Genomic DNA, 15025 nt, shown 5'->3' on the forward strand with positions numbered 1-15025 from the left:
AGGAGGCAGTAAGTACCGCCAGATTAAAACACAGTAAAGCCACAAAGTGCTAGCTTTTCCCTCTTTAAAAAAAAAAAGGGAGAGAGAGAGAAAATAAAGTGTTAAATTATGCTTGGTATCCTTTCACGGACCAGTAACGATGTGGGTATTTCTGTACGTATTTTCAAGATTCGATGTCCCCACTTCGGACCTGTTCGGAATAACCGGTTTTGCAGCCGACTGCAGCATTTGGGTCAGGGGAGGATTCTGGTCCCAACTAGAAAGGATCTCACATTCTCGTAGCAAAGGACAGTAGCTTAGTTGTTCTGTCCTGAGTACTTCTGTGCCTGAGGTGAAAGAAGCGCCACCATAGGTAAGGATGTCGCAAATGTTTATTAACTAGAACCGAGGGATAACCGTGCAGGTGACTTCTTTCCGCTCCTTTCCTCTCCTTAGTGCACCTGGGTCACGTGCTGGTACATGGTGGGTGCTTAATAAATGCTTCTGAATACTTACGACTTTCCTAGTGTATATTCATATTTCATGGTTAAGGGGTGGGTTTAAACTATTCTTCTTTATATCTACAGAGTATTTTACTTAAAACCAAAATGTTTGTTTTAAAAATCAAGTTTTTAAAAACCCATAATGCTGTCAAGTTCTTGAGCAGGCAGGTCTTACAGCAGGAGTCTTGGCAGGCCTAAGTCTCCTAGCACGGCTACAGGCCCACTTCGCAGACAACTTCAGCACAGCTGGAGCTTTCAAAGGAACAACGTGGACAGCCCTTTCCTCTCCAGCATGTCCCCAGCCCCAGCCACCCATCCGCCCAGGAGGGCGGGGCCTCCACGGCCCGGTGTGAGCTCCGCCCCGGGCAGCTGCATCTGCTCCCACTGCGGGCCGCGGCACCGGCTCCCACCGCACACAGAAGCCTATTTGTTCCTCCTCTGTCCCTCACCCCGACTTTGTCTCTCTCCCCAGCCTCTGTCACCCGGTCCTCCACCGCACAGGAGCAGCTGCGACTCTGACTGGCAGCCACCGTAGCTAAGCACCAGGATTTCCTTGGCAGACGGAGCCGACGGTGGACACGTCATGCGCCTGGCACGCGTCCAGCTCCTTGCTTTCGTCCTGGCCTTCTGTGGGGTCTCTGGGGTGCTGGTGGCCACCGTGCTGCCCAACTGGAAGGTGACCGTGGACACAGGTGCCAACATCATCACGGCCATTGTCCAGCTGCAAGGGCTGTGGATGGACTGCACGTGCTACAGCACCGGCATGTTCAGCTGCAGCCTCAAGTACTCCATTCTGTCCCTGCCCACCCACGTGCAGGCCGCGCGGGCCGCCATGGTCCTGGCCTGCGTGCTGTCCGCTTTGGGCATCTGCACTGCCACCGTGGGGATGCAGTGCACTCGCCTAGGAGGGGACAGAGAGACCAAGTGTCACACGTGTTTTGCCGGGGGCATCTGCCTCATGTCTGCAGGGGTCTCCGCTCTAATACCGACAGTGTGGTACACGAAGGAGATCGTCACCACCTTTCTGGACCTGACAGTTCCCGAAAGCAACAAACACGAACCTGGAGGGGCTGTCTACGTCGGATTCATTTCGGCCGTGCTGCTGCTGACCTCTGGCACCATCTTCTGTACTTCCTGCATGAAGAGGGGCCCAGACGCTTGGCTCTCCCCGCCCCAGCAGCCGCACACGCCCACCGCAAAGCTAGAGGGCGACTCCGCATACCACCTGAAGGATTATGTGTGATCGCTGTGTGATGCACGTGCAATTTTTAGACGCCTGCTGGGACTTTTGTGTTTACTTTAGATTTTATATATATAAAATATATATAGAGAGAGATATATAGATATATCTCTCTCTCTCTATATATACACACACACACACACACCAGAATTATGCTTAACTTTCTCAACAAAGGTTTGAAATGCTTGAAAAAAATAAATTTAAAAAATGGCAAGGTCATTTAAAATGCCAACCAACTCATGTACAGTTATACCTGTTGTAAGATTGTTCTTCCACCCCTATTTTCATGTTTTATCTAAAGGTTTATAATTGAAAGAGGCTCTGACCATATTACAAGGTAATTAATTGACGGCTTTTTCTTGCTTAAGATAACCTGCTGGTACATTTTCGGAACTGGTAGTTAACTGGGTTTCACAAAACGCCGGGTACGAGCAGCAGCACCTGGCCCCGGTGGAACCCGGGGATCGCCCGAGCTCGCCATCTGAGTGGTACCACCACGGGCACCTGCTTCTGTCTGCAGCCCCGCCTCGGCACAGCGCGCCAGGGGCAGAAGAGCTGTCCGCCTCTCCCAGTGTCGCCCAAGCCAGCCACCCCAACTCCCCGCCGTGACCTGCCTGTCCCTTTTCTCATTTTAGAGAAATACCTCCATCCATTCTGAGAGGCGACAACACGACATTCGACGATGAGGCAGAAGCGAAGGGCAGACCCTGGTAAGTGCCACCACAGCAAAGCAAGAGCAAACCAAACCACGCTCAACTCTCTCGGACTTCTCCAGCACGAGGCACAAGGCAAGAGACGCCGGCACGTTTGTTTGAACATGCGCAAGGTCCCCCTCTTGCTGCCAGCAAGAGGGTTCTCCGGGTTAACTCACTTATCCAGGACAATTTAGATGTACCCCATCTTGTTTAACCTCTCATTCAAAGCTGTCACTTTATGTTCTCGTTGGATCCACATTAACAAATACATTGCTGTTCTCTTATACATGAATGGCTTCAATGAGTTAACAGATGCGAAAGTAATTTTTAAAGTATAAATAATGCTTTATAAAAAAGTACAAGAATCTAAGTTAAATTATCTTATGTATTTCAAATATTTAAAAAAGAAAATTAAAATTGGATTCTTTGAGTGCAAAAGAAACATCGCACACTGTTGTTTCTAGTACTTTAGTTGTTAGTTCGAGCTTAATCACGGCTCACAACGAAATGTGCAGCATTCCTTCGTGCGTTAGTAATTCAGGAGTGGGAAGACTATCTTTCTTGTGAGTAGACAATGTTCATTTGTCCACGCAGAGGTACAGACTAAAATATTTCATGCCTGTTTTACTCAGCAGACCCTCATTCTCTTCTTCAGCAATGTCATTAGCTATTAATGAGCAGCTAAAATGAAAAGGTGCTATCTCACGTATGGATTAGAAAAGGAATCATTTAAATGGGAGTTTAAATGATTATTTAAAGTATGCATTCCTTTTTAATGCTCCAACTATTTTCTAAACAAATGCATTAAAAATGACTCGAACGCCAAGACTGCTCTAGCGCCGTTCCTGTGACGGGGCTGCTCTGACGCCTGTGTGGTCCCCTCGCTCTGCTCAGGTGACTGGCTTCCCGTGTGGTCCATGTACCCCCCATCGTCCTCCACTAACAGTCATATTTACTCTCCGTAAGTCTATATATACTTCAAAATAATTTCTATTTATTTTTAGAACATTTCCTTCCTAAATACACAGGAGTGTTTGAACTCGCAGAGAAGCAGCCACTTGACAAAAATAATGGCCGATTCTGCCCAGACCAGACACAGTGAGGACGAAACGCCGGGTGCCCCCTGGGACCGCCCCTCTGCGTCGCCCCCCCAGCCTCCTCCCACTCACCGCTTGCTGGCCCACCCTTCCACCCCCTCTGGGGCCAGCCGGAATCTCCTGTGTGAACTCGACCCCGGCTCCCTGCGGAGGTCGCTGCCTCCCTTTCCGTGCTCTCAGAGAAGGCTTGGTCAACAGATCGCGCCTCTACAAGACACCACCTCCCACCTGACTCGGAGGCCAGGTATGTCCCTCACCTTTGTGTTCGCCGTGCCTGGCCCCTCGCTACAAGTGCTTACTAGGACACGCCAGTCCTGACCGAACTCCTCCGCATGCACCGACGGTGTCAGCTCCTAAGGACGCTAGGAGGCGGGTGCTATTCTTGGCAGCTCACAGGAGACCGAGGCAGAGAAAGGTGTCTGCTCCCTAACCTGCCCAGGCTCACACAGCTGGTACGCTGGGGAGATGGGCTTCAACCTGAGGGGCCTGGCGCCCGGGGGAAGCCACCGTGTGTACGGTCACACAGGACACCGGTCACACGGCACACCTCACTCACTCCAAGTCTTTGCTTGCTCAGGTGACAGAGGGGATTTTCAGTACCTGCTCAGGGTTGCGAGGGTTAAATGAGGCAGTACACACAAAGTGTGCCGAGACGCGGTGAGCACGTGGTGACGGCAGCCTAGGGGTTCCTGGTCTAATCCAGTGGTTTCCAACTGGGGGTGGACATCTGGCAACACCCGGAGGCATTTTTTGGTGTCATACCTGGGGTAATGGTGCGAGTGGGTGCAGGCTGGGAGTGCCGTTAAATATCCCACAACGCACAGGAGGGCCCAGCAACACAGAACTAGCTGGGCCAAAATGTCATAGTGACGAGGCTGAGACACCCTGGTCTGATCTACTTGAACGCATGTAAACATTCCTTTCTGTTTGATTTAAAAGATCCTAAAAGAGTACCACTCCCCCCACCAAAAACAAAACAAAACAAAACCCCAAATACCAAAAACTTCCCAGAATATCATGTTTATTTTACCCATAGAGCAGGGTGTGTGTGTGTGTGTGTGTGTGTGTAAAAGTGAAGAAATCACCTAGTCATTCTGGCAAAAAGGGATGAAGACTGCCAGTAGGCCAGGAGAATGGATGTGAGAATAGCTAGGTTTAGGAGGCAGGGTGCAGGGGGTGTCAGAAGCTGGTAACTAGTGGCTGGCTGTGAGGGTGAGGGTAAGGGGGGGAGGGACGGGCACTGAGGATGGCCTCGGGCTAGGCTTGGACAACCTGAGCACAGCAGATGAGTCCACGCGGTGGCGGGGGTGGGGGCGGGGGTGGGGAGCAGGCCTGGGGCGGGTGGGACAGAAGCAAGCTCCGTCTGGGATATGGATTCGGTGTTTTCTCATTTCTTCATTTCTCGAAGAAGGCTGCCGCAGTAATTTCTTCTATCACTGTGTTTTTCGCTGCGTGCTTAAGCACGCGTCAACTCCTTGGACTCCGAGGACGCGGACACAGCCTGTGGTTGTGCAGTGCCCTGCACGAACCCCTTCCCTGCCCCACTGACATTTTCCTTCATTTCACTGTATTTTATCCATACAGGAAATTGTCACCGGCAAGATGGCAATTCTGCTTCTTCCTCAGAATTGTAATTCTTATTGCTTATCTCATTCTTGAATAGTTAGGAATACGTAACTAGAATTAAATTAGGATGTAATAGTAAGCACGCTTATTTTTATTCAACACTTATTTTATCTGATTTTTAAAAAGGATGACTCCTTTACTTCTCTACAATTATAAAATTGACTTTTAGTACGCACATTTACGGTTTTTTTAGACTCATCCATTTTCAAAAAAATTCAAGGCAACTTACAACAACAATACTGGTACAATAAGGATAAAAGTCAATGATAAAAGTGAACGACTGAAGTTACAAAGAAAAGGAAGAGAGGAAGAATGCCATTCAATAGTCCTGGCTGAAGGCTGTTAAAGCAATGAAATACGAAACTTAGTGCAGAACTTCTGCCTAGCAACCAGAGCAGAAAAGGCCGCACAAGGGATCCAAAGCTTTGTCGATCACCAGGAACCAACGAGGGCTCCCGCTGGCACCCCGGCAGGGCCGAGCTCCTGCCCCTAGGCCCTGCACCCTCCTCCCAGCTGCTGTGGGCCTGGGGTGCCGATGGCTCCCAGAGCAGGGTCCTTTCACACAGAGGACGAGGCCCCCACAGCTGTGGGTAAGCGTGCCCGAACGCCTCTGCAGTGCTGTCCTCAAAGGTCAGGCTTGGGTGCCCTACGTCCTGACCTTCCTTTTGGGTCACAGGTATATCGTCATTGATTCACCTAAAATTATACCGATACAACTTATGCTTTGAATCTCCAACACGTTTGGGAGTAACTTGCTCCAAATACCATAGTTAATAGGCAAAATCAGATATAAATTATATTTATGTCTGAAAAAATATGATCCACACGGCGGCAAGATATTACAAGTCGGTTCATAAATACTTGTTTATATTCAAAACAGTAACATCTATCTCCCACTGACTGCCTCGTGGTGCCAGAGGCTCATATTACACACTTTACGTTGATTATCTCCATCCTTCAAGGGTGGCGTTACCGCCCCAATATGATGCATTAAAACTCAACCTATTAACCTGAGCAAGTCCTCGTCACTAGGAGCGCTGGAATCCCAACTGTGAGTACTGACTTCACAGTACTTCCAGGAAATGCTGCCTCTCTCCTGTCAATCAAAAGAACAGGTCCCAGTTGTCCTGTTACCTCTCAGTGACTTTCCTACTGGGCTGGAGGATAGGGCACGGGCAGACGTAACACCTGTCCGTGCTGCGGGAAGGAGGTCAGGCTACCAGGCCCACGACCACAGTTTATAAAAGAAAAACAGATGGCAGAATTTTGGGGGAATAGTCAATAGCTCAGTATTTATTGAACTTGAGTAACGGGCAAGCCAGCTGGAAAAAAATTACTGTGGGACCCCAGAAATACATGGGTTCTCGGGGATCTTTAGGGGTCAGCTTGAGAAACTTAAAAGTTTTATTGTTTCATGGAAGCATTTTATTTCTTTTTTAAAAAATATTTTTATTGCCCTGGCTGGCGTAACTCAGTGGATTGAGTGCAAGCTGCGAACCAAAGTGTCACAGGTTCGATTCCCAGTCAGGGCACATGCCTGGGTTGCAGGCCACAGACCCCAGCAACTGCACATTGATGTTTCTCTCTCTCTCTCTATCTCCCTCCCTTCCCTCTCTAAAAATAAATAAATAAAATCTTAAAAAAAATTATTTATTTATTTTTAGAGAGAGGGGAAGGGAAGGAGAAAGATAGGGAAACATCAATGTGTAGTTGCTTCTCACATGCCCCCTACTGGGGACCTGGCCCACAACTCAGGCATGTGCTTGGGAGTGGAACCAGCGACCTTTTGGTTGGTAGGCCAGTGCTCAATCCACTGAGTCACACCAGACAGGGCGGAAGCATTTTCTAGTTCTAATTTTGAACTAAAAAAGGGACATTTTGTCTTGTAATAATAATTTAACTAACTGAACAGTGAAATGGAAATACTAAATTTTAAAAATTCTAGCTTAAAATCTGTATGCTACAAACTCTAGTAGTTTAGAAAACACTAGAATAGACCAATTAATCTGATTTTATGACATTGTGTTCTCTGTAGATAGAAAAGAATTTTGGGTTCAGACTTCAGGACTGCACTAGAGAAGTTAATGAGAGTGAAGGGTTTGTTAAGAATTTTGTCCAGCTAGTCAGGAGAGAATCGTAATAGCTCCCCGCTAGCGAAAGTTCCGCCAGTAAAGGTGACTGAGCTGGTTTAATCTAAAGGCTGATGGACAGAAGGGATACCAGACTCTCACAGGAAAAATCCTAAGGTGGGTAGAAATAAGCCCATCTTTTCACATCACAAAATAAATTCTTTCCGTCTAATTCTGAAAGAGTTTTGCCTGAGAGTAAGTATTGAACTTCAGTAAATTTCTTCTCAGCATCTACAGAGAATTAACCTCTCTCTCTCAACTCCCCAGGAGCCTGCCTACACCTCTATCTTAGCCTTCTGTGCTCTTTACCGTGTATAGTAGTTATTCGACTGTCTCTCTTTGCATACAGAGGGTTTAGCCAGAGGGGCGGCCTTGTACTGTTATTTTAACATCTCTGTAAAAACCCTTCCCCTGTCTTAAGAAAACAAACTTTTCTAAAAATTTGCTCAATGTAACTATCAGCCAAATATTTTCTCACTTTCTTCAGAGTATTCATAAGCTGCTCTAATGTGGTAAAAGTACTTCAAAGCAACAGAGAATTCTTTAAGAACTAAAATTTAATCCTTTGATTTATTGTTTTCCTTTATCATAATATTCCCTCTCCTTAATAACTGCTTTCCTAGATTACAAATAAATTCCTGCATGTAATGTTTTCAATATGATGAAAAGCATGTAAAGAAAATTATGTTTACTTTGCCAAAAAGCAAACATATCTCAATAAAGAGAATAAAAACATAGCTAGCTAGCTCTTCCCCCCAAATAATAAATTTTCATAAGGCCTTACTCCTAAACTAACAAGGGTACTGTATCCCTAAATCAAAAGAGTTGATAACTTCTAAACACCATCAAATGCCCTCAACAAGGTAACCAAAACAAAGGGTTAGAAACTTTGCATGACAAATATTCTAACATCTGCTCTAAGAAACCCTTGGAACAATTAGGTAGCCTAAAGTTTTTGGGTTACGGCAATAACCAAAACTATAAAAAGCCTAAAGATAAAGATCTTGGTGTCTGGTATAATTGGGCCTGGCACCATTCAAAATGTTACATACACGTCTGTACGCATGACAAGAAGCGAGCAAGCTATATATATAATCACTCGGTTCTCTTCAGTACAACGGGCACCTGTTCTAGCATAGAAGATTCCTGGAAGGACAAATGTATTAAATTTAGTGATGACCTACAAGATATCTCAGCCATCAAATTCTGCCTAGGATCTAGCAGGATCTATTATTCTGAAAGAAGTCATTTATAATGTCTGCAGCCTCGAGCTGCTGCAAGGAGGCGGTACTGAGAGCGAGTTCTCCGAGCTGCTTTAGGAAAAGCTGACCGTGAAGCCTGTCCCGTGAACGGGAGATGGGCTGGACCCCACAGTCACAGGAAACCTCCGCTTGCTGTGGCGGCAGTGGCGCGGAGGAAGTGGGAGGTGGTAACGAAGGACACCGGTTCGCACCACCTCTCGGACCCACTTCAGGGTGCACACTCAGGCCCAGCACCATCGGCGCCCCACTCTGAACCTAAAACCTGTATCTAAACCTGAAAAGCACATCAACGACTTTACTGTGCCATCTACTTGGACGCCAGATGACGTGAGGGGAACCGTGCATCAAGCCCGGAGAAGCCTGCTCCGCACCAGCTGTGACTCCCGCAGGCAGACCCCGGCGTCGGTCTGACGGGCCCCGCCCCCGCTGCCTCCCCCCCTCCGCCGGGCCCCGCGCTTTCGTGCAGATGCGCGATGTCCATTCAAAGCAGAAACAGATGAGTTTTTATGGCACATGTCCTGTGGTGCAGATGCCAGTTTATTGAATTTAGTTTCTGGCAGAGAAACTTTACTTCTCTAATTAGCACTTATGTTTCTGTAATTAGGCATATGTAGATGTAATAGTCAAAGTCTAATTTAATATTCAGCTATTTTTCCAGAGATCACTGTAAGTAACATTACCAAAATAAGGTCTCTCAAAAAAAGTGGGAAAAATTTCACGAAAACCAATGTTGGATGTAACATTGGTGAGAAGTCTCCAGTAGAAATCACACACACACAAAATATTGATTTCTGTTTCTGAGGAAGGGCTGACCATGTAACCTACCTTCCATACTCAGGTAATTTATGTATAAAAGGAGTAATAACAATAATAATATCACCACCACCAGGGCAACATGGATAAACACGGGGCATTTAATCCTAAAGAAGTGGGAGAAAAATTAGACCAAAACCTGTAATCCTTAAATTCATCCTGTAATTTTTATGCTTCTTATTGGGGAGCGGTAAAGGAAAACTTACGGTGCGGTTTGCATTAAGTCCAGACTAGATCCCAGGGATAATTTCCTATGACACACCCCCCGAGCAGGAAGGACACAGTGAAACCCCCGGTTCTGGCGCAGTGAAGCACGCGGGGGAGACTGACCTGCGGTTTGGGCACGAAGGCCCGGCCTGGGATGGTGAAGAGGTGCCGCACGTGGCAGAGGTGCTGGGCCATCACCGACAGGCGGCTGCGCTGCCTGCTCCCCGTGCTGGCTGTGAGTCTCTGCGGAGAGGGGGGAGGGCGTTATTGGCACGTGATCGGTCCAGTCTGATCACAGTCAAAAGATAAACAGCCAACAGGAAATAGAAGCGTGACTCAAACGAACTATAAACTATGCTCAGCCACACTGCAAATTGGAACCATAATGAGATACAGTTTCACATCCAGAGAATGAGCAGAGTTTCAGCGGCGCAGGGAAGGACCTGGTAGAACCTAGTCCCGGAGACTGCTCGGAGCAGCACCGCGCGTGAGGGGCCGGCACGAGCGGGTCACTGGGGACCACAGCGGCACCGCACACGCAGTGGAGCTGGGGTCGAGCACACCCGCGTGAGCCCGCAGGTTTACCCTCAGGACTTGGGTAAACCTGTGCAGTCACACAAGGAGATGCGCCTGGGAACGCATGTTCGTTGCAACATTATGTGCAATGTAAAAAGGGCGTAAGAACAAAAAGGTCCGTCGCAGGTGACTGAATCAGTCAATTGTGGTCCTTCTGACGATGGAATACTAAATAACAGTGAAAATGAATAACAGGGGTTACCAACATAGATCCCCAAAATAGGGTAAAAAATAATTCAGTGGAAGAAAATATGTCCAGTATGGCTTCAGTTATATAAAAATTTCAAAAGATTACCTATTTCGTGTGTGTATGTGGATGTATCTATGTTTGCGGTGCCAGTGAAAGCCACGCACAGAAATGGTGAATACACATTGTAACGCAGTACAACTCAGGGACGGGAAATCAAGGAAACGGAAGGCTCCGAACTTATCTACAGGATGTTACTTCTTAAAACAGGTAAGTAAAACGGCAGCATGTTCAGACCGGACAAAGCTGGCTGAAGATAAAAAGTAGGCACCTTCACCTTTCTAAAGTGTCCCACCTCCCTGTGTTCTGCGAGTGCACCGGACATTCTGACCCTCTCGCGAGACCCAGGGCCGGCATCCCCGCAGCGGTGTGGGGGTGTGGGATCGGGGGTGCAGGGCTGGGGTGCGGGCTGTGCGTCTTGCGGTGAGCGGGCAGTTCCTTTAGACTCGTGTCCACGCGTGGGGGTTCCACTGTCCTGCCTCACCCTTCTGTGCCGACCTCTAACAGCCCCCTTTACTCTGCTGCTTCTAACCTGGGCATGAGAACCGCATCATCTGACAATTCTGCCTTAAGTGAAATTTTAAAAACAGGTTTTAATTTGAGACGCTGCGAAAACTTCCTACGGGCCAAGTTGGCTGTAGATTATGGATAGCATCTGTTTTGTTATTCAAAACCACCCCTCGTCTTCTCTCTGGTTATTTTAAATTATCTGGCTCTTGTCTGTATTTGGACAGTTAAAATTACTGGGAAGCTGGGTTTGTGACAAGTGATGCGGTGCCACAGTGCGTCTGACAGAATGTGCTCTTCCTCAGCGAGATGTGAAACCAAGAACTGTACATGCCCGTATTTTGCCGCACTTTCTGCCCAAATTGTTGAGGGAAAAATAAGGATGCGCATTACACATGGGTATGATAATCCCATGCATAATGCCCACAAAAATGTGGGTGCACATTATACACGGCAAAACACAGTATTCTCAAGCAAACACCCAAAATATAGAGATGAATAATGGAAGTACAGATTTAAGTTAAAAATATAAGCTTATGGATCAAGTAGTCAAAATTATTTCTATTTCTTGATTAAAAAAGAGCTTCATTTCACCACTGGTAAACATTCATTGAAAATGCACTGTGCAAACTGGCACAATTCAAAGCAGTTTTGTACAAAACTAACATCTGGCATGAACATAATCACAAAACTAGAAAATAAACCAAAAGGAGTGCCCAGATTTTAAAAATTATTATTTCATCTTGGGTGTTCTTCCCATTTGCCACTTTACACCTGAACCGTATGTTTCCACAGGTGAATTCGAGAGACTGGAAAATTGCATTAACCGAAAAGCCAACCAGGGAGGCACGGAGGGTGAGCGCATGCGCTGTGAAGACTCGGCGGAGCCTGTGTCACCTGGAGTGCTGCGTGCCCACGCCTGCAGCGGACAGGCTGTCCTGACCTTCAGCCCGACCCACCCAGTCTTTGGAGCAAGGGCAGCCATGGTGTGGGAATGAAGACGTGGGAGCCGCCCGGCTCAACTTAGAAGACAGCAGCACACATATCCGCCCCAACTCCCTAAGGGAAGGTTCGAGCCCCAGACCAGAACGCTCTGCGCAGGACTCCAGTAAAAGCTAGCTTAAGAGGTAAGTGGTCAATCCAGCCCTTGAAGACGGTTTGGTATTTCGGTGATACGTATATTATGGGGAAAGCTATGAAAATTCAAACTCCACTAGAAGATAGATGACTGCAACAGTAAAAGGTCAAGAAACCAAAGCAGTTCATTTTTCAGTGAAAGGAAATGTCTAACCTTTCAGCTTTTAAAAGCATTCTGAGTCTAAGGGGAAAGACGAGGTCAAAGAATTCACATGCACAGTGTTGCTGAAATACTTGTTTTTCCCCCTTACTCATCTAAAATCATTTCAAGTACAAGGAGAAAAAATTGGCTTATACTCGAGAAGTGAAACAGCCACACATTATAGACAAAGAGAACTACATATTAATGAAGAGGTAACTCCCCCCGCCACCCACTAGGGATGTGACTGTTAAACAGCCAGGGTCCCTGGAAAGGGTAGGAGGTGAGGAGGCTGATGCTGGACCAGAAAGAAAAGGCCTTAGGGCCACATGGAGGAGCCAAACACCATGACATCAGCAGAAAACATACGGCTTGTGTTCAAGGTCGGCTTTCCCTGTAACTAGCTCCGTGACCTTTTGGAAAACATTAAATTACTTTGAGCCTCAGTTTCGTCATCTATACAGTGAGGCTAGATAAGATTTGTTGAGGTCTCCTTTGCTGCTCCACAGTCTGGTTCTATTTTATGGGCTGCAACTTTGAACTGTCTGTGTGTCCCTGAAGGCGTGTGGGCTGAGCTCAGACATTCAGACCCTGCAGGCCTAGAAAGAAAGAAGAGGGTTGTGTTTATTAGTTTTGTAATTCACTAAGTCAAACAAAGAAAATGTTTAAAAGTGCTTTCTGTGGCTAAAATACAAAGTTACAAATATGACAGTGTCAAGAGCAGAGAGGATATATAAGAAAATGATGTTATTTATTTTCCTGCTGAAACTTTTACTTGCAAAATTGGAAAATCAGTCAGAGGACCAGTGTTACCCATACTTCTAAGGCCTTTCTTAAATTATAGACTTAGTATAAATTCTTTTCAGAATTCATACTAAAATTTAAGTAAAATCAGCTTTTTTTGTTAAAGAAAAATAATTGCATGTGGTGTGGCAGCAACAACCATTAATAACCACTACTGACACGCTGAGTCACGAAAATACTATTCCGCCTCTTAAGCCTCTGCTCCTTTGTTCTCGCTCCCCAAAGAGGGAGTGTGCACAGTGTTTTGCAACTCCACTGTGGTTTTCAAGAACAGAAACACCATAATAATCATGTCAGCTGAGGAAAACGATCCAAGGACAAATCCAAAGGTTGAGAAAACAGAAAGAAAACGAGCAGCAGGACCTCAGTCCAAACCAACAGAAGAGAGCGCGTGGACTTGCGAGCAGGGAGTGACGCGGACCTCAGGAAGGTGGGGATGTCGTAGTCAAGGACCTTACACTGTCGCGATGACGTTGTGGCCACGTGCTCTAACGCAGTTTCTCAGGCTCGGCAGTGCTGACGTTTGCAGCTGGGTGATGCTAAGTGACTCTCCGTTGTGGGGGGCTATCCCATGCACTGAAGGATGTTTACCAGCACCCCTGACCTCTACCCACCAGACACCAGAAGCACCCCGGCCTGGTGACAACCAACAACAGCCCTGAGGGCGGTGTGTCAAAGCCACTCCATTAAGAATCACTGCTGTCAAGGGGAACAAGGTAAAGAGAGAGGGGTGGACCTGAGAAATAAAACCCATAGGATCCTATTATTTGGGAGGAAGGAACCTGAAGAAGTGGACTAATGCAATCCTATAATCCAGTCTCAAAGGAATTCTGATATTAAAAAGTTTTTTTACAGAAGCAACATGAAGTTGAATAAAACATGTGAAACAACAGTTTTCCTACTGGACAGCAAGCAGTGAGGGCTGTGATCACCGAGAGAGAAAAGAGGTGAGACTGCCCAGCTCGCAGCCGGAGGCTGATCTCAGGCCGCGGCACGAGGAGGAACCCACGGCACCCAGGGGTCTCCTTGACTTGAGCGGAGAGGCTGCAGCCCGGGGGGCCGGCAGCCAGAACTCGTGGGGCAGACGGCTAGGGACATGGGGACACACACAGGGTGGGGACAGAGAAACGGGGAGGGATGGGGAGGAAGGAAGTGAGCGAGAGCTCCTGCGACAGGCTCTTCAAGTCTCTGGCCGAACACAGACCTGGGAGGGCATGAGGCCAGCCCCTCAAGGCTTGGGACGGCGAGAGGCTGGGGAAAGGAGCATCGGAAGGCAGGACAAAATGGGCTCACCAAGAGCTGGAAACAGTCTGCACCCCCAACAGCTCAAGGGGAGAGCCCGAGAATACACGGGGAACTGGGCGGATTCCTCACGAAGGGTGGGGCTTAGTAGCGGGATTCAATTAGCCTCAGATCGATGGCTGCTCTGGGTCGGCATAACCGAGTTTAACAGGAAACCTCAACCGACCTGCAAGCAGTTCTCTACGGGCCAGAACCAAGCCCACCGCTCAGCCCCACGCAACAGACCCACCTCCCACTGAACAACACTGAACACTGAAACCTCACAGTGTCTGATATCCTGGCAAAAGCTGCCCGGCTCACAAAGCAGCAGAAAAATGAGCCCCGAGCAATGAGGGGGGTAAAAGTCAGCTGGCGAACAGTACAGAAATGACAGAGGTGATGAAATTAGCAAACAAAGATCTTAAAACACCGTCGTGTGTAATACATATGCACAAATACGCCAAGGAAGGCGTGAACATAAAGTGAGAAAAGGAAGATATAATAAGATCCAAATGGAGCTTCTCGAAATAAAAATACATCTGAAATAAAAAATAAATTGAGCAGAATTAACAACAGCTTAGACACCGCAGAAATGTGTGGTGAATTTGAAGACACAGTAATTGGAATTTATTTTGACATGTGGTGAATTATTAAATTTTTCATAAGAGTTAATGAAGTATGCATGCCTTTGCTAAACGACTCTTTTTTTCTCTGATTTATAATTTGACTAGCACCCAGCACTGAGTCATCTGATCTGGGCCTTCCGATCTATCCGCAGTCTGC

The 15025-nt window shown here is 47.2% G+C and overlaps 2 protein-coding genes across 3 annotated transcripts in view; one reads left to right on the forward strand and one right to left on the reverse strand.

The window, feature by feature from the left end:
- The window catches only part of TFB1M (transcription factor B1, mitochondrial), a 57551-nt gene that overhangs the window by 23748 nt on the left and 18778 nt on the right, over positions 1–15025 (reverse strand). Inside the window, exon 5 of one of the 2 annotated variants that reach the window (XM_028509974.2) lies at positions 9675–9794. The exons of the other annotated variant lie outside the window; for it this stretch is intronic. Coding sequence (XP_028365775.1) covers positions 9675–9794 — 120 coding nt within the window. The remainder of the gene's footprint in view (positions 1–9674; positions 9795–15025) is intronic. 2 annotated transcript variants of the gene reach the window in all.
- Positions 960–1788, forward strand: CLDN20 (claudin 20). The gene has a single exon (XM_028509975.2). It carries the CDS (start codon positions 1066–1068, stop codon positions 1723–1725), a length of 660 nt encoding a protein of 219 aa, XP_028365776.1. The 5' UTR covers positions 960–1065; the 3' UTR covers positions 1726–1788.

Source organism: Phyllostomus discolor, chromosome 4 (assembly GCF_004126475.2).
Source record: "Phyllostomus discolor isolate MPI-MPIP mPhyDis1 chromosome 4, mPhyDis1.pri.v3, whole genome shotgun sequence".
In the NCBI taxonomy this organism is placed as follows: domain Eukaryota; kingdom Metazoa; phylum Chordata; class Mammalia; order Chiroptera; family Phyllostomidae; genus Phyllostomus; species Phyllostomus discolor.